This window comes from Ochotona curzoniae, unplaced genomic scaffold (genome assembly GCF_017591425.1).
Source record: "Ochotona curzoniae isolate NIBS_2020 unplaced genomic scaffold, NIBS_Ocur_1.0 contig_883, whole genome shotgun sequence".
Taxonomy (NCBI): Eukaryota; Metazoa; Chordata; class Mammalia; order Lagomorpha; family Ochotonidae; genus Ochotona; species Ochotona curzoniae.
In genome coordinates this window covers 43,702,123-43,720,052 of record NW_024466599.1, presented here as the reverse complement: position 1 = coordinate 43,720,052, position 17,930 = coordinate 43,702,123, and the positions used below count along the sequence as shown (strand labels likewise).

Below are 17,930 nucleotides of genomic sequence, written 5' to 3'. Positions count from 1 at the left end.
GTCACTATTTACTTCTACCAGAGGAGTAGAATGAGGTAGGAAAGCTGCTTACTAGAGGGCAAATGGCCAGGAGAAAAAAGTATAATTTAAGTTTGTTCAAAAGATTCATGGCTTAAAATGAATGGAAATCTCTAAGAAAGACATACAGATATCGGGACCTGCACTGGGGTGTAACCCACTGTCTGCAATGCTAGTATCCTATATGGATACCAGTTTTGAATCCAGCTGTTCCATCTTTTTAAAAAGAAAAAAAATTTTTTTTGTTTTTCATCGGAAAGTCAAATTTACAGAGAGAAGGAGAAAGATCTTCCATCCACTGGTTCACTCCTCAAGTGGCCACAACAGCTGGAGCTGAGCCAATCCGGAGCCAGGAGCCTCTTGGATCTCTCACACAGGTGTAGGGTCTCAAGGCCTTGGGCCATTCTCTACTGCTTTCTCAGGCCTCAAGCAGGGAGTTAGAAGTAGAGCAGCTGGGACACAAACTGGTGCCTATATGGGATCCCAGCATGTGCAAGGTGAGGACTTTAACCACTAGGCTACCGCATTGGTCCACCAGCTGTTGTACTTCTGATCTAGCTTCCTCTCACTGCACCTGGGAAAGCAGAGCAAGATGGCTGGCCTTTCTATAGCCAAATGGATGACCTGGAAGAAACTCCTGGCTTCCGGCTTGCCCAAGCCTGGCAAAAGATCTGAAAGAAGCTTCTTGTTTCACTCTGGCCTGGCCTGGCCACAGCTAACAGAGTATTCCGGGGATTGAACCAATGGATGGTAGATTATCCATTCATCTCTAAGTATGAATTCCAAACAAGTAAGTCTTCTTTGTTATTTTAAAGGCAAAATTACAGAGAGATACGAAGATCTTTTATCTTCTATCTGCTTTACCCCTCAAATGGCCACAATGGCTAGAGCCAACCTAATCAAAAGCCAAGAGCTTTTTCCAAGTCTCCCACATGGGTACAGTTGCCCAAGCACTTGAGCTGTCCTTTGCTGCTTTCCCAGGCTACCAGCAAGGAGCTGGTTTGGAAATGGAGTAGCTGCCTAAAACCAGCACCAATATGGAATGCAGGCTCTGCAGGCAGTAGCTTAGGTTACTATGCCACAGGACTGTCCTCCCCAAACAAATATTAAAACAAAAACAAAACAAAAAAAAAATAAGAAGAAGAAGAAAAAAAAGACACATGAATAGTGAATACACACATGAAATGTTTGATATCATTACCAAAACCTCTATTAAGATACAGTTTACTTTTACTATGATGGCTAAAATAAAAAAAGACAAAAGCAAAATGGAACCCTTCTATACTACTGGGAGGACTGTAATATGGCCTCGTTTCCATAAAAATTGTTTAGTAAACCTGCAATTGTCAAACATGAATGATCAACCACAAGACCTAGCAACTCCACTTTCCAGTATATAACTGAAGGAAAAGAGAATGTATGTCCACAGAAACAAGTGCTATATTATAAGATCATATACTTATGAGCATATGGAAAGGTGAAATTAGGAAAATCCATAGAGGAAAAAAGGTTAGTGCTGGATAATGAGAAAGAAAAGAAAACGTAAATGTTAACTGATATGTGGTTTCTTTTTAAGTAGATCAAAGCTCTAAAACTAGATAGTGGTGATGGCTACAAAGCTGAATGCACAATAAACCAACAAACTGGATACGTCGAAACTCTTAAGTGACTTGATACAAGAGCTATGTTCTCAATAATGACTAAAATGTAGCATAATGCAAACTAAATCTGGATTCTAAATATATAAGTGATTATAAATTTCAATTTTCATTATCTTAGTTTTCTAATATGTAGAGAAAATTAATTCATTGACAGTTTAACTAGTTTCACAGCAATGAGTCACTTCCTATTCACTTTTCTGGGCCTTTACAGTATAGTACTCTAAAGATCTGAAATCAATACAATTAATAAAGCATCCAGAGAAGATTAAAAAAAAAGTATCTTTGAATATTATAGAAAATAAGTATAATTTTGACCCCTTGGTTGATGTTAAGAGAGACTGTGATATGAAGTAGATCTTTTGGAACTCTTTGCATTGCTAGTTTAAAAAATGTACTCAGAGGCAAATTCAGAATAATCAACTTCTCTCTCAAATTATTTTTCCTTACCTGTCTCACAATCTGATTAGGACATTTAATTAGTATCTGCATCGGCCACCAGTCATCATCAGCCATTCGGTCTAAAAACCACTGTAAGAAAACAAAACACGATTTTAACAATCAAACAGTACTTGTTAAATAGGATAAAAATTGATTAAGACTATTTTCAGCTGGTGGCTCAATTATTAAAGTCTTACCAGAAAAGCTTCTCTAATTGTTACAGGTCCAAGATTTAAAATGCTAGTAAATGCCACACCTTACTACCCAATTCCATGGATACCAGTTGAACTTGCTTAATGGCAATCTAAATCTTTATCATAATACAATGAAGTACCGCTTCCTTCCTACGTCTCATAGTGCTGCAACATGAAATCTTCCAGTCCTACATGATTTCAGAATGATTCACTTTTATTCTGTGAAAAAAATTTTTGGATCTAATTATGTGTGACTCTCTGGATTTCTCAAACAGCCATGAAAAGAAAATAGGAAAGAGGAGTAGCATGCTAGATATAAGAACATGTAATCAGTCAAACCAGAAAAGCCTACAGAACAGATTCCAGGCCAAAAAACCAAAGTGCTTTTGTGGATGGAAGATTTCAAAGACAAACACAAAATGTGGACCTCACCTCAAATATTAATTCATTCAAACAGGGAAAAAGTTTTTTCAAGAAAGTTAAGACAAAATCTGCAGAATGGGTATTAGCTGGCACGAAGGAATCACTTCTAAATTTGCTGGGAATAAATGGAATTGTAGCACACATTTTTGAAAGCTCTCATCCATTACTGTAAACTGTGCTTACGGATACGTGATGCAGCAGTGCCTTGGGTTGTGGCACAGGGAGCTAAGCTGCTGCCTATAAAACCTGCATTCCATATGAGTACCAGTTCCAGTCTGAGAAGGTCCACTTCAATCCAGCTCCTTGATAGTAAGCCTGTGGTCAAAGATGGCCCAGTTAATCGGGCCCCCTATACCTACATGGGGACCTAGATAGTTTCAGGCTTATGGCTCTGGTCCAGCACACTCCAAGCTACTGAAGTTCTTGGGATGTAAATCAGCAGATGGAAGACCTCTCTGCCTCACCCTTTCTTTCTGTAACTTTTCCTTTTAAATGGACATAGATAGATCGATAGTTAACTAAACAAATCCTAACAACAACAAGATGGTGAAGGGAAAGCCTGTTTCCATTATACTGGTGCCTATGTTTGAGTCCCCACTCCATCCCATCACGTACACCTTGGAAGGCAGCAAATGAATCAAGTAACCAGATCCTTGCAAGTACCTAAAGGATATGGATCAAGTTCCTGCCCCAGATGCAGCTGTTGTTGTCTTCAGGGAAACAAACAGGTAGATAGGGATTCTGTTTGCTTGCATGTGTCTACTTGGTCTCTCAAATTCAATAATGAAATTTACTGAGTATTTTTTTTTTAAGATTTATTCATTTCAGAAGAGGATCAAGATGGTGGAAAGGGGTAAGGACATGTATAAACAGATGAAGAAACATCAGCCAGTATAAAGTACAGAGGGCACTTTCCAGGAAATATGAGGACAGAACAACAGCAGAGGGGACCTGGAGACTGACAGACACAGGAAAGCACAGACACGACGGTGTGGTATTGCAGTGACTAATACTCCAGCAGCATTCAGCGAATTGCAATCTGAATGGCACCAGCAAACAGACTTCCACCATCAACAAGGTGGGAAGGGACGTTCACTGGGAGCTCAGGAGGTGAACCCAAAGACTGCCCGTCTTGCTGCTGTGTTTGATTTGACCTGGAGCAGAGATAGAGCAGCAGGTTCCAGGTGAGCGGTGTGGGAACAGGGTGGATTTCACAGTTCAGCCTGCCGAACTGGGTGCCATTTTGTGTAGGTAGACAAAGGCTATGGGACAGGACTGCACATGCACTGAGCTGGGAGTGAACTGCAACAGCAAGGCATCCTACAGGTTCCACTCAAGATGCATCCAGGTGACCTGAAGGCCAACAGATCAAGAACTCTAGTAGTGGCACACCGGGCGCCATTTTGTACTGTGACAAAATCTTTAGGACTGCAGGGACAAGAGCGAGCCACACATGTCCTAAGCTGGGAGAAAACTCACTGAGCTTAGAGCACTACACTAGTACCACAGGAAAACAGTATCAACTAAATGTAAATGGATTAAGTGCATCAACCATACATTATAGATTAGTAGACTGGATTAAAAAACAAAACCCATCTATTTGTTGCCTAAAGGAGATACATCTCACCAATAAAGATCAGCGGAAACTATATCCCACGGATTTTGATTTTTTTTTTAACTTTCATCCCTTCAAAACACTTCATTAAATTCTTCACTGACTCATAGATCATACAGCAGAATCATTTTCTTCAAGAAGATTCTTGATTTTCTTCTTCATGTCTTCAGTGACAAATTAGTCATTCAGAAGCATGTTATTTAACTTCATGGCATTGTAAATTTCTATTTTTCTTCCTGTTGTTGATTTTGTATTATGGCTTTTTATTTAAGGGGATATACAGTAAGTGTGTAATGGAGACTATCGTATCCAGATATGAGGATAGAATGCAGCATGCATTTCCACTTGCAGATCAAAGATGGACTCCCAGTGAAAATGTTAACTATGTCTTGACAATAGGATTCTGGACAATAGGATGCTGGACTCTTTTTCATTGTCCATGTCCACAATGATGTACATATGACTGTTTATGAAGAACTACACTATAGTAATAATTCAGGTGAACTTGGTTGGGGGCAGGGGGTAGGGGAGAGCAGACTTGGGAAGAGGAAAAGGGAAATCCCAGGGCCTATGGAACTGTATCACAAGATAATGATAATAATAATAATAAAAAGATTTTATTTCAAAGTTAGATACAGAGAAAGGGAAATGGAGAGACAAACATCTTCCGTCTATGCACTCCCCAGATAGGTATTTTGGCTAGGGCTGGGCCAGGTCAAAGTTAGGAGCCCAGAGCTTTTTCCAGGTCTCCCATGTGGGTAGCAGCAGCCAAAGCATTTGCAGCAGCTTTACCAGCCCTGACCTGATGCTATCACTAGGAGATTTTTAGGTGTTCCCAACACATACGCAAGTTAAGTGGTAATCGATATATCAGTTTGATATCTGGTAAAAATTTCACAAGTACTATGTATATGTATATTAAATTGTTAAACACACAATTTTATTATATCTCAATAAAGCAGGTGTAGTCCTTTTAAACTTCCTATAATTTCCATAATGCGAAAATCTTAAAAACATAAGGATTCTTCAATAACTTAAAAACCAATATTTAATAATTAAAATAAATTTGTCTGACAAAGCAATCTTAAAGAGTGTCTGTTGAATTTGTTACCTCACCTCACAAGCTGCTTGACTATTATTAAACTGTTTGGTCAACAGTTCAATCCATTGAAGCATTGTGGGCTAAAAAAGAAAAAGAAAATCAATCAACACTCAAGCATTTTTGAGCCAAAGTTAACACACTCAAAGATAACAAACATTGTATAATTATGGAAAAAAACAAAATATATACCTTTTCTTTTGAATGAATAAATGTCTCTAGGACAAAGGAGGTGCTTAACTGAAAGACAAAAATCACACAAAAGTAACTTAGTTTTTTTTAAAGCAATACAGTTCGATAAAATTATGTAGAGTTTTATATTACCTTTGCTGTCATTAGGGACACTGCTTTGGGATCTGGTAACGTACTGGGAATGCAACTACACAACTGCCACATAAACCTGGAATTGAAACAACGTAACTTGAGTTACTTATAGAGTAAAACTCACAAAACTACATTAAAAAAAATCTACCACTAAATTTACTTAACTTACCCAAAATATGTATGCTCAAAAATGTTTTTGTCTTGAAGAAACTGCATGTTATCGTGCCAAATCCACTGAAGAAAAAAACTTAAGATTAGATATCACAATGCTTTATTACATTTTACCAATTTCTTATCAGAAAGAGATTATGCTCTTGCTCTAACATGCTGTGTCAGTTTCATTATTTTCATCTACAATAAACTTGTGTTTTGATTACTTTTTGTCTTTCTCAATCTTCTACTTGTGTGTAGGTTCTGCAACTTTAGACAGCAGGTTCATTTAAGCCAAGAACCCAATCCCATGTTTAATCTTTCATTAAAGATTTTAACCCATTTCCACTTCCTTCTCCAGATCATTATATTAATTCAGAGCCAGAGCTTATAATCAACTAATACGGTTCTTGTTCAGCAATGTTTCAGAAGTCACACACTGAATGGCCTGCTTTGGAACTCCTGAGCAGCTCCAGGCCAGAGTTAGCTAAAAGCCACAGCCTTGAGGACTACCTGACGGTACACTGGCATCTTATCCACTACATTTTCACAGCAAGGGAATGCCTAGTCCAAACTTGCTGTTTCCAGCCCTGCACTGAGTTTTAGCTTTAGTACTGTGAATTTTGTTTCCACTATCTCTAAGTACCTCTTCTGGTCGTCATTATCTGCTTTTCCATCTAAGGTATGGAAGTCTCTTGGTTGCCATCACACTCTGTTATTGCTTTTTGAGAAAGACACACACACACACACCCCTAACCATCCCATCTATTGGTTCATCCCCCCATATATCTTCAACACCAGTGGGACAAAAACTGGGAGCTGGAAACTCAATCCAAGTGTCCTACTAGGGTGACAGCAGTCCAATGAACAAGTCATCAACACTTCCTCACAAGGACTGCACTAGTATGGAGCTAGAAGCAAAAGCCAGAATCAGAGCTCAAACAAACATTCTAATATGGGAGACTGGAATATCTTAACTGGTAGGTCAAATGCCTGTCTCATTATTTTATATTAGATTTTTGTATTGCATTGAATGGGGTGTATTGTATGGAGCGAACAGGGTAGGTCTAAATAAAAAATCATTACACTATACTGATTGAAGCCCTCCCAGCAATTTTTGAAAACAGTATTTATTCTTATTTGAAAGGCAAATTTTACAGAGACAGGAGAGAATCAGGTCTTCCCTCTGCAGGGCCACTCTCCAAATGGTTGAAATGATCAAAACTGAGCTGATCTGAAGCCAGCTTCTTCTGGGTACCCCAGGAAAGGTCCCAAGGACGTGAGCCACTGTCTATTGCTTTCCCAGGTCACAAGCAGGAAATGGAGCTGCCATGACATGAACCAATACCCATATGGGATGCAAGAACTGAAAACAGAGGATCAACATACTATGCTACTGCGTCAGCATCAAAAACATTGTGTTTTATTATAAGCACAGCTTTATGAGAATTCCTATAGCCTGTGGAGTGTTTGTTTAAAGATTCCATTCATGGTTTCCAGTGTATTCTGGTTGCTGTCTGCTCCAATGCCCCTTTAGTACTTTAGCCCCACAAAAAAACCGTGTCCCTGGGATTGCCAGGGTACCCTAGTGGCTAAAGTCCTCGGCCCGAATGTCCCGGCAGCCCTGCTTCCCATCCAACTGCCTCTTTGTGGCCTGGGAAAGCAGTCCAAGATGGCCCAAAGCCTCGAGGCCCTGTACCCCCGGGGGAGACCTTGAAGCTTTTGGATCCTGGCTTTGTCAGCTCAGCTCCAGCCACTGTGGTCATTTGTGGAGTGAATCAGTGGATGGAAGATCATCTGTCTCTTCTCCTCTCTGTATATCTGACTTTCCAACAAAAATGAATAAAGATTAAAAAAACAGAAGAAAAAGGAAAACACCCTGTGGCTGTACAGAATTGCCTCGTGTGGGTCTGTTGTGCAGTGTTTGTCACTTGATCATCCAATGGGTGGTTCAGTTACCTTTTATGAGTCTTCCAGCTGCCTGTCTTGTTGTATTTCAGCACACTTAACTGCAGCTTCATTTGTCTCATCTTGTTTCAAAGTGCCCTGGATCAAGTCCTACCTTCTTATCAGACCTAGCTTTCTGCTAAATGCACCCTAAAAGGCAGCTGCAGTACTTGTGTCTCTGCCACTGACCTGGGAGACTACATGTATTTCCTGTCTCCTGGCTTTGGCATGACTAGGACTGATTTCTGAGGGCACTGGAGAACCAGTCAGTAGATGAGATGGAACATCTGTCACCCTGCCTTTCAAACAAATAAACACAACCAACTTTGTTTTATAGTTACCTGAATATTTTGAAAAAGCCTTGCATACATAAACTATTTTATTTGTAGCTACAATGGTAGTTAAAACAACAGATGAGCTGAACAGCTTTAAATTTAGTGAATCAATCTATCATCAGAAGCATCCAACTTTCCTCATGAATTCAATTCAGAGTTTAAAGAAGATAATATCCTTGGCTTTACACAATTAACATATGGGCAGGCAAGATACCAACTAAAAATATTGGGGGAACAAATCCAGTTAATTTTAAGGCTTGATGATAATAGTGTCCTAAGAACTGTTTTTCCCAAATAGTAAGCAGATTTATCAGGTATTTATCCATCCCCTTTCTGAAGAATCACTTCTTGTATCATAACGCTGAGTTTATAATAAAATCATAACACTATTACATACTAATATATTATCACCATTTATACTGAGGCAAAAAAGAATGTTAACCACACATGAGGTGCATTTTTGAGTTTCTAATACATAAAATATACTACAAATGCATTTCAATTAATGGTATAACTGAATGTATACATATACTGCAAAACACTTTAGAATCAGAACATTATCACTCATACACAGTACTTGCTAGCTCACCCTGTGTGAGCTTTTTACTTTGCTAATCTTACCCTCACCAATAAACATTTTCTACTTTCTTTAATTTCTTAGTTTTACTCACTTGTTTATGTCAGTTTTACTAAAAGTATACCCCTGAAACTATCATGTCTCATTTACTTATTTTGGTGAAGGGATTTTTGTTGACATCTATATGATTTTTTAGATAAACACATACCTTTAAACTGTGGTTACTATGAAAAATCACATACCTCTAGTAATTCTGACGAAACATCAAATTTGTATTCTTTTCCATTTTCTTCTTCTGGTTCCATGCGTTTATAAAACAGCATATATGCACTGTGAGTCTTTAAAAGACCAAAAAAGTGTATTTTCATTTACAATTATAATGATCCAAAAGTAACAGACAATGTAAAACCAAAAAAAATTACCATACTAAAACAAAGATTACCTTTTCAAAGGAGAAATCCATAAATTTATCTGTAACAGAATCATATGTCTTGGTCTGTTTGAAAGAACAAAAATTTTCCTTCTTTAAAAAAAATAATTAAACTCAGGTATACTTACACAGTTACTTTATATATTATACGAGTTTTATACTTTTCACATACACATAGCATTCACAGACATCCTATATGCTTTATGTTATGTCCTAAATCATTTCTGATATGAAATTGTGAAGACTGAATACAATTATATTAAGCCCAAAAAGATAACTATCAGGGAAGTAAAAGCAAAAGAAGGTGTGGCAAAAAAGCCAGTCGGTCTGATTCTAATTTCTATAAAAGCAATAATTAGAAACAGAAACTGTGAACTGTGTATGTTTAACGTCTTATGAGAAGACTCTTAAAGTACTCCACAGGCATGCATCCATAATTTGGGATCTCAAAATAATATCCATATGTATCACAATCAATCGCGCTTGGAAGTTAAAACTTTTTACAAATGAAACAGATTTGTCCACATACTCAATAAGCAATACAGTTGGTTGATGACAAGGAAAAAAGTGTCAAAATAATCTGTCAAACCAAGACATCACAAACATAACAGTAAGAGTAATGAAAGAGATTGACAAGACAGTAAAACATGGGAAGCCTTCAGCCTATAGCTGGAATTTGAGTACAAGACTATAAGACCAAAAGAGGTGAAAATAAATGATACAGAAAAACACAGAAGTGGCGTTTCTGGTATATTGATGATTACGTGTCAAATGAGTAGGAATGAAGATAATATTGGCAATTCTGGAGAACTCCAAGTAAGCTGTCACAGAAAAGAAAACAATAACAAAAATCAAGGGAGCAGAAAAGCAGCATCATGGACAGCAAAAAGAGGTTCAGAAGCAGAAATTCTGGTGGAAAAAAAAGGAGTCAAAGCTTTTTTTCAAGGTAGTTTACCATAAGATATATAAAACTAACGAACCTGCAATTTAAAAAAAATCTATCCTTCCCACACTGATCAACTAGGTAAATATCATCAAGAATAACAAAAATTTACCCTGTGAAGGAGCCTTGCAAAGTTTCTACTTTCCTTTTCTTTATTTAACTTTTAAAAGGAAATGTCTTAACAATAGCGCCTTGAGAAGCAAGTAGTTCAGTGACGGTTCAAATGTTAACTAGTACTTGCTTCTTCTCACCTATCTATTTCCACACTATTACCAGTTGGACTACTTTTACATTTCCACTCAAAATGGAAGAGTAGCAAGAAAACAAACAAACAAACAAACAAAAACACTTCACTAAAATCTAGAAGGTTTGCATAGAGCTATTTCACAATAAATTTTATTATGGTTTTATTAAAATTAAAAATCCATCTGGTCCAGTTATAAAACACAGATGACAAACATTAAGTTCTGAAGTGCCATGGTGTGTTTTATTTACCTGAGAGGTAGAAAGAAGAGAGAATGCTACAATTTGCTGAATTACTCCCCATTCTGACTGGGGAAGAAGTGAAAAGCCAGGAACTCAATCCAAGTATCCCACATGAATGCCATGAAACTGATCACTTCGAGCTACCACTGTAGGCTCTGAGAATCTACTTTAACAAACTTGAGATTGGGCCCGGCGGGGTAGCCAACAGTCTAAAGTCCTCGCCTTGCACACTCCCGGATCCCTTATGAGTTCTGGTTCTAACCCAGCAGCTTCAATTCCCATCCAGTTCCCTGTTGTGACCTTGGAAAGTAGTCAAGGATAGCTCAAAGCCTTGGGATCCTACATCCACATGGGAGATCCACAAGAGGATCCTGACTCCTGGCTTCAGATAGTTTCAGCTCTGGCTATTGCAGCCACTTGAGGAATGACTTAGTACAAAGGAGATCTTCCTCTCTCTGTCTCCTCCTCTTTGCATATCTGACTTTAGAATAAATACATAAATCTTGTTCTTTTTCTTAAAGATTTATTTATTCTTATTGGAAAGGATGATATACAGAGAGGAGGAGAGAGAGAAAGGAAGATCCCCGAACCACGATTCACTCTCCAAGCAGCAGCAATGGCCAAAGCCAAGCCAATCCAAAGCCAGGAGCCAGGAGCCTCTTCAGGATCTCCCACGCTGCAGGGTCCCAAAGGCTTGGGCTGTCCTCCACTGCATTTCCAGGCCATTAGCAGGGAGCTGGATGGGAAGCGGGGCTTCCAGGACCAGAACTGGTGCCCATATGGGATCCTGGTGCATACAAGGCGAGGACCTTAACCGTTATGCTATCGCATGGGTCCCATAAATACATAAATCTTAAAAACAAAACAAAATACCAGAAAGCTGGAGTAAGCAATGGTAGCTTGGTATAGAAGTCAGATACTTTCGGCTGGACACGGTAGCCTCAAAAGCACCAGGACCCCATATGGGCTCCAGTTCTAATCCTGGCAGCCCCACTTCCCATCCAGCTCTCAGCTTGTGGCCTGGGAAAGCAGCTGACGACTGTCCAAAGCCCTGGGATCCTGCACCCATGTGGGAGACCCACAAGATGCACCAGGTAGCTGGTTCCGGATCAGGCAGGCTATTGTGGCCACGTGGGGAGTGAACCATCAGTTGGAAGATCCTCTCTGTATATCTGCCTTTCCAATAAAAAAAATAAATCTTAAAAAAAAGTCAGATACTTTGCTATGAGACAAAGGTGAGCATTTGACTCCCTCATTCCTCAATGCCTACCACCAAGAGGGTACTTTTGAAAAACTGGTATTATGCTACACACACTGCCTAGTGAAAAATGAAAGTTGTTATAATCATGGTGCGACCCAATTTTCTTTTCTTTTTTTTTTTTTTTTTTAAAGATTTATTTTTATTATTTTCTCATTGGAAAGGCGGATATACAGAGAGGAGAGACAGAGAGGAAGGTCCTCCGTCCGATGATTCACTCCCCAAGTGAGCGCAACGGCCGATGCTATGCCGATCCGAAGCCAGGAGCCTCTTCCGGGTCTCCCACGCGGGTGCAGGGTCCCAAAGCTTTTGGGCTGTCCTCTGCTGCTTTCCCGGGCCACAGGCAGGGAGCTGGAAGGGAAGCGGGGCTGCCGGGATTAGAACCGGCGCCCATATGGGATCCTGGGCGTGCAAGGTGAGGACCCTAACCACTTGCGCCACCGCGCCGGGCCCAGACCCAATTTTCTTTTCTTAGTGCCTTCACTACGCAACAGAGAGTTTTCTCCTCTATCTTGCCAATGGCATTATTGAGCTTGCTGCTTGAATTACAAATAAGTACTAAAGGAACAATCTTTAAAGCTTGGCTTAAGTCAAATATTTTGTCAAAAATTATATAACTGTATATACTGATGTATCAGTGGAAAATAATATCTCTGTACTCTAGTTCTAAAGTTCATTAGTAAACAATTTATCAAATTATAACCTTTATGGCATATCTCATTTCCTCTTAGCTTTCTATTTCTAAGTATATCTTATTAATCAAACTGAAGACAAAAAACAACAAATTTTTGGACATGGCTTGGTATCATAGTGACTAAAATCCTTGCCTTGAACTTGCCGGAATCCCCTACGAATGCTGGTTCTAATCCCAGTGGCCCCACGTCCCATCCAGCTCCCTGCTCGTTGCCTGAGAAAGCAGCAGAGGATGGCCTGAACCCTGGGACCCTGCACCCATGTGGGAGATTTGGAAGAGGCTCCTGGCTTCGGATCAGCTCAGTTCTGGCTGTTGTGGCCACTTAGGGAGTGAATCATTGGATGGAAGATCTTCCTCTCTATCTCTCCTCCTCTATATATACCTGACTTTGCAATTAAAATAAATAAATTTTAAATTAAAAAAAAAAACAGTAAATTTCTACAGTTCTTACTTATACTGTTAATGTAGTAATCTTCTAATAAATAATAAATACATTTTGATCATAGTAATTACAAGAGAAGTGACCATGATATCAGATCTTATGAGATGACAAGGCAATGAAAAATAATCTATTTATAATTTCTGAATAAAACTTACCGTCATCTCTCCACCAAAACATTCTGAAGCAAGCTGAGCAGAATCAAAAGGCTTTACCTCAGCATCATTAAAAAGATACCTACAATGGAGCACATAACATTGATCAAGTAAATTCTAACTAAATATCTGTAAATTACTTCTGCTTAAAACAATTACACAGTGATGTTACAATTACTGATGAAATTGTTATTTCATGAGATTATTCTAAGTTCTTGTTTGTACAGCTCTACACTTTGGGAAACCAGACACATAATTTTATAACATACTCCATCTAAACAGACATATTTCATCTTAAAATCTGAGATCCATTTACAATGTAGGATTAATGAATACAGGGGAACATGAAGTTTGTTCAAATCTGACATGTGAAGCTTGTATCAGGAGTTTTCATGCTAAAAACTTTCAAAATTATGATCTAAAAAAGATTTAAAATATACTCACATAAATATTGTCAAAGGCATAAAATTTAAAAATATCAAGAACATAATGGCTGAAGGACTCACAAACAGCTGAAGGAACTATCCTAATTGCGGATCCCATAACAACCATACATTTTGTTCAAGCAATGGTCCAACAATTGGAACAAGGCCTAGCAATCACAGGATCCCTATCCAAGAGACCATACCTAACCACAACAGACCACCAAAAGCATCCCATGTAGGTACTGATTCAACATCTCTATTCATTAACCGGATAAAAGACAACAAAGCCAAGTATGTGAGGGTGGCAGGCATTACGCTTCTGGTTAGGATGCCTGCTGGGACACATGTGCTAGGTATTGGAACACCTGGGCTCCATCCCTAGTGCAAGATTGTAACTCCAGGTTCCTACTCATGAAGACCCTGGGAGTCAGTATACATGGCTCAATTAATTGGGTTTCTGCCACCACATGGAAGATTTAGATTCGGCACCCAGCTACAAGACACTGGAAACATTTGGAAATTCAACCAGCACATAAATTAAAAAAAAAATAAATAAAAAACTGCATGAGATGGCAAAAAGCCTGGTGAACAGAACAGAACACAAAACCACATTAAGGACTTTGTGGTCACTTTAGAGAAGGCAATTAATGAAGAGTTCATAAGTAATGTTAAGATTTGGGAGTTACAAAACATCTATGAATCTCAACTTACATGCAAAACTTCACAGGTGTTTAATTTTCTAGGGTTAAGTGTTCATCAAATTCTCAACAGTCCAGATAACCATTTACTTTCTCTCTGTAAATCTTTCTTTCCAATTAAAATAAATAAATCTTTAAAAAAAATTTGTGTACTATTTCTCACCTTGTAGGAAGCTACAGAATAAGTAATATGACAAACCTAAACACTATCATAAATCTACATCTTGGATCTGAAAAGTATCTGAAAGCTCACCATTTATTGTTTTTGTAAGCAAGTGGATTGACGATATCGCGGATGAAGCTGTAATAGTGCCCACCATCTGCAGTTCCTGTGTGAACAGTCACTCCGATCAAATCATACTCATAGCTCTCCGTGTCTTTTGAATGATCACTGACTTCCTTAAAACCTGCAATGATGAAGAGAACATAATGGCAACAATCCCAAAAATTACAACAATGACTATTAGAATCACTTTCTGTAACACAGAGAATACAGAACTAGGTATTCTCTATGCTAAATAATAGAAAACAGATTTACTATACATTCATCACAGTTTGCCACTTTTTAAAAAGTTAAATACCAAAGGACATTTTCCCCACTGTTTTCCACAACAGCCAATGCTGAGCCAATCTGAAGCCACTAACTAGGAGCCTCTTCTGGGTCTCCAACATGGATAGAGTCCCAAGGTGTTGTGCCATGCTTGACTGCTTTCCCAAGGCCACAAGCAGGGACCTGGAAGAGAAGTGGAGCAGCCAGGGTATGAACCAGCACCTATATGGGATCCCAGCACATACAAAGCAAGGACTTTAGCCACTAGGGCTACCGTGCCAGGCCCATAGTCTGCCACTTTAAGGTACACACTTATGTATATATTGCCAAATTATGGACAACTTCAATATGACTTACATATATAAAATCTTTTAAATCTGATTCATCTGTTGAAATAGCTTCATGTAATTATTAGGAAATGGCTATAAAATGGTTTTACCTAGCATATTAGGTAAGACCACTGCTTGCAATGCTGGCATCACTAGAATAATCAATTCAAGCTCTAGCTGCTCCACTTCTGGCTCAATTCTCTGATAATGACCAGGGAAAGCAGTGAAAAATCACCATAATGCTTGGACTTCTGTACATACATGTGAGACCAGGATGAAGCTCCTGTCTTTGGACTGGTCCAGTCTTGGTCACTGTGGTATTAAGGGAACGGACCACAAGATGAAAAAGTGATCTTTTTCTCTTTAATTCTTTCAAATAAATAAATAATCTTTAAAAAAAAAAGGCAGTGCTAAAACCTGATTTTAGCACAGTTCTGCTTTTTATTCTAATGCCAGGGAAAATCAGTAGCAAAGAAAAACAGCAGATTTAAGTCAACTTGAACGCACATTGTAAAGCAGCACGAGAAATGACAATTAGCTGAAGTGGAAGCACAGTGCACATGTGCATTCAAAGGAGGCCGTATGAGGACCTGAACACATCATTTGATACTAACAAATTCATTTATATCTAGATTCAGTATTGGTTACATCCATACATGGAATAATAGTGAAACAAATAAAATACACAGGACAGTTCTAACTTTCCAAAAAACAGGGAGGTTTTATGCTACAAGTTGCCACTTAAGACACCTACATCCTACACTAGAGGGCTAGTCTGGTAACAAGCTAATTCCCTGTTAATGCACATAGGAAGCAGCACATGATGACAAGTACTGAGTTCTAATCACCCACATGGGAACAAAGATGCAGTCCCAGGCTCCTGGATTCAGCCTGGGCCAGTCCTGGGTGCTGTCACTGGTGGCACATCAGCAAATGAAAAACTTTTCTCTATGTGTATTAAATAAGTAAATTTAAAATTTTTTTTTTTGTTTTTAAAAACAGAGGTGATGAAGTTAAGGTTTAGCTGGTTAAACTGCAGCTTGCAAAGCAGACATCCCATTTGGGTGTAGATCCAGCTCCCTGTAATGTGCCCAGGAAACCAGTGGAGGATGATCCAAGTGCGTGGGTTCCCTTCCATCCACATGAAAGACTCAGAGTTCCAGGGTCCTGGTTCTTTGCAGGCAACAATCTAGGGAATGCAACAATCTAGGGAATGGACGAAAATATTTCAACCTATCTCTGCATCTCCCTCTCATTTTTTCTGTAATTTTTGAAAAAAAAAATCTGTGAGAGGTTTAAAAACTAGGCTGTAGACACACACTTAAAAATGTTCATGGAGGGGCTGCCACTGTGGCACAACAGGCAAATCCTCAACCTTCAAATGCTACCATCCTATATGGGTGCCAATTTGTGCTCCCGCTGCTCCACTTCCCTTCCAGCTCTGTGCTAATGGCCTGGGAAAACAGTAGAGGATGGCCCAAATTCTTGGGACTGTACCCATGTGGGAGACACAGTAGAGTTTCCTGACTGGATTGGCTCAGTTTCAACAATTACAGCCATTTGGGGAGTGAAGCAGTGGATGATGGAAGATCTTTCCTCTTTGTCTCTCCTTCTCTTCATGAAATTTGTCTTTCAAAAAAAAAAAAAAAAAGCCTAGAAAAATATTCATGAAAACCAGAAAAATTTATTTTGGTGCAAAAGGTTTGAAATTTATGATATGTGCGTTTAACAAATATTTAGAACACTCTTGTATGTGTGGCATTCTTACAATTGTTTTGTAAGAAATAAACACCTGGGACAGGCATTGTGACACAGAAAGATATGTTGCCACCTGCAGTGTTGGCATCCCATATAGGATATCAGCCTAGCTTCCTTAGTAACAATCCAGCTCTTCTGGGAAAGCAGAAGGTGGTACAAGTGTTTGGACTCCTGTACCCGTGTTTGGAGACTGAAAGAAGATTCTGGTTTTTGCATGCAGCCCAGTCTAGCAATAATTGTTGCAGCCATCTGGGGAAATAAATTAGTGATGAAAACCTTTCTTCTCAAATTCTGCCTTTAAAATGTAAACAAATAAATCATTTTTAAAAGTTTTAAGATTATTTAGGTATTTGATTAAGTAGCAATTATTTTTAAAAGGATTTATTCTATTTCAAAAGACTTATTCTTAGTGGAAAGGCCAATCAGATTTGAGGAGAAAGAGCTCCCAGCTGCTGGGTCATTCCTGAAATAGCCACATGTCCAGAGCTGGGCTGATCCGAAGCCAGGAGTCAGGAGCTTATTTCAGGTTTCCCACATGGGTGCAGGGTCCCAATGCTTTGGCCATCCTCTGCTGCTTTCCAAGGTCACAAGCAGGGAGCTTAAAGAATTTCTTACAGAAAAAAACCAAAACAAAAACAAAAAACACTATCAAGATCCTTACACAAAGCAGACCCCACTGTGTTTTTGTTTGCTTTTTTCCTTGACAATTTCCATTCCTCACTTCTTGGGTCCTTGAGGCACATATCTTATGGCAACAAACAAATTAACTGCTCTGATACAGATAATCAAAGACTTTTCAGAAAGCCAACTCACTTGCAACTCTTGCTCCTCCTTGTTTCATAACAGATCAACTAAAATCTAAGCTTCTGGGAATAGAGATTCTATTCCATTAGCATGGTATTCCCATTGCTATAAGAATAATACAAGCTACATAGCAAACAGATGATCATTAATTTAAAAAAAATTATATTATTTAAGAGTATA

General features: G+C 38.8%; 1 protein-coding gene across 3 annotated transcripts in view; it reads right to left on the bottom strand.

The window, feature by feature from the left end:
- USP34 (ubiquitin specific peptidase 34) overlaps positions 1 to 17,930 on the bottom strand; it is a 204,572-nt gene that overhangs the window by 33,565 nt on the left and 153,077 nt on the right. For all 3 annotated transcript variants that reach the window (XM_040993392.1, XM_040993394.1, XM_040993393.1), the window contains 9 exons: positions 14,563 to 14,716; positions 13,190 to 13,268; positions 9,224 to 9,277; positions 9,024 to 9,119; positions 5,942 to 6,006; positions 5,773 to 5,848; positions 5,641 to 5,688; positions 5,466 to 5,531; positions 2,127 to 2,207 (listed from right to left, as the gene is read on the bottom strand). In XM_040993392.1, the coding sequence (XP_040849326.1) occupies positions 2,127 to 2,207; positions 5,466 to 5,531; positions 5,641 to 5,688; positions 5,773 to 5,848; positions 5,942 to 6,006; positions 9,024 to 9,119; positions 9,224 to 9,277; positions 13,190 to 13,268; positions 14,563 to 14,716 (719 nt within the window). The remainder of the gene's footprint in view (positions 1 to 2,126; positions 2,208 to 5,465; positions 5,532 to 5,640; positions 5,689 to 5,772; positions 5,849 to 5,941; positions 6,007 to 9,023; positions 9,120 to 9,223; positions 9,278 to 13,189; positions 13,269 to 14,562; positions 14,717 to 17,930) is intronic.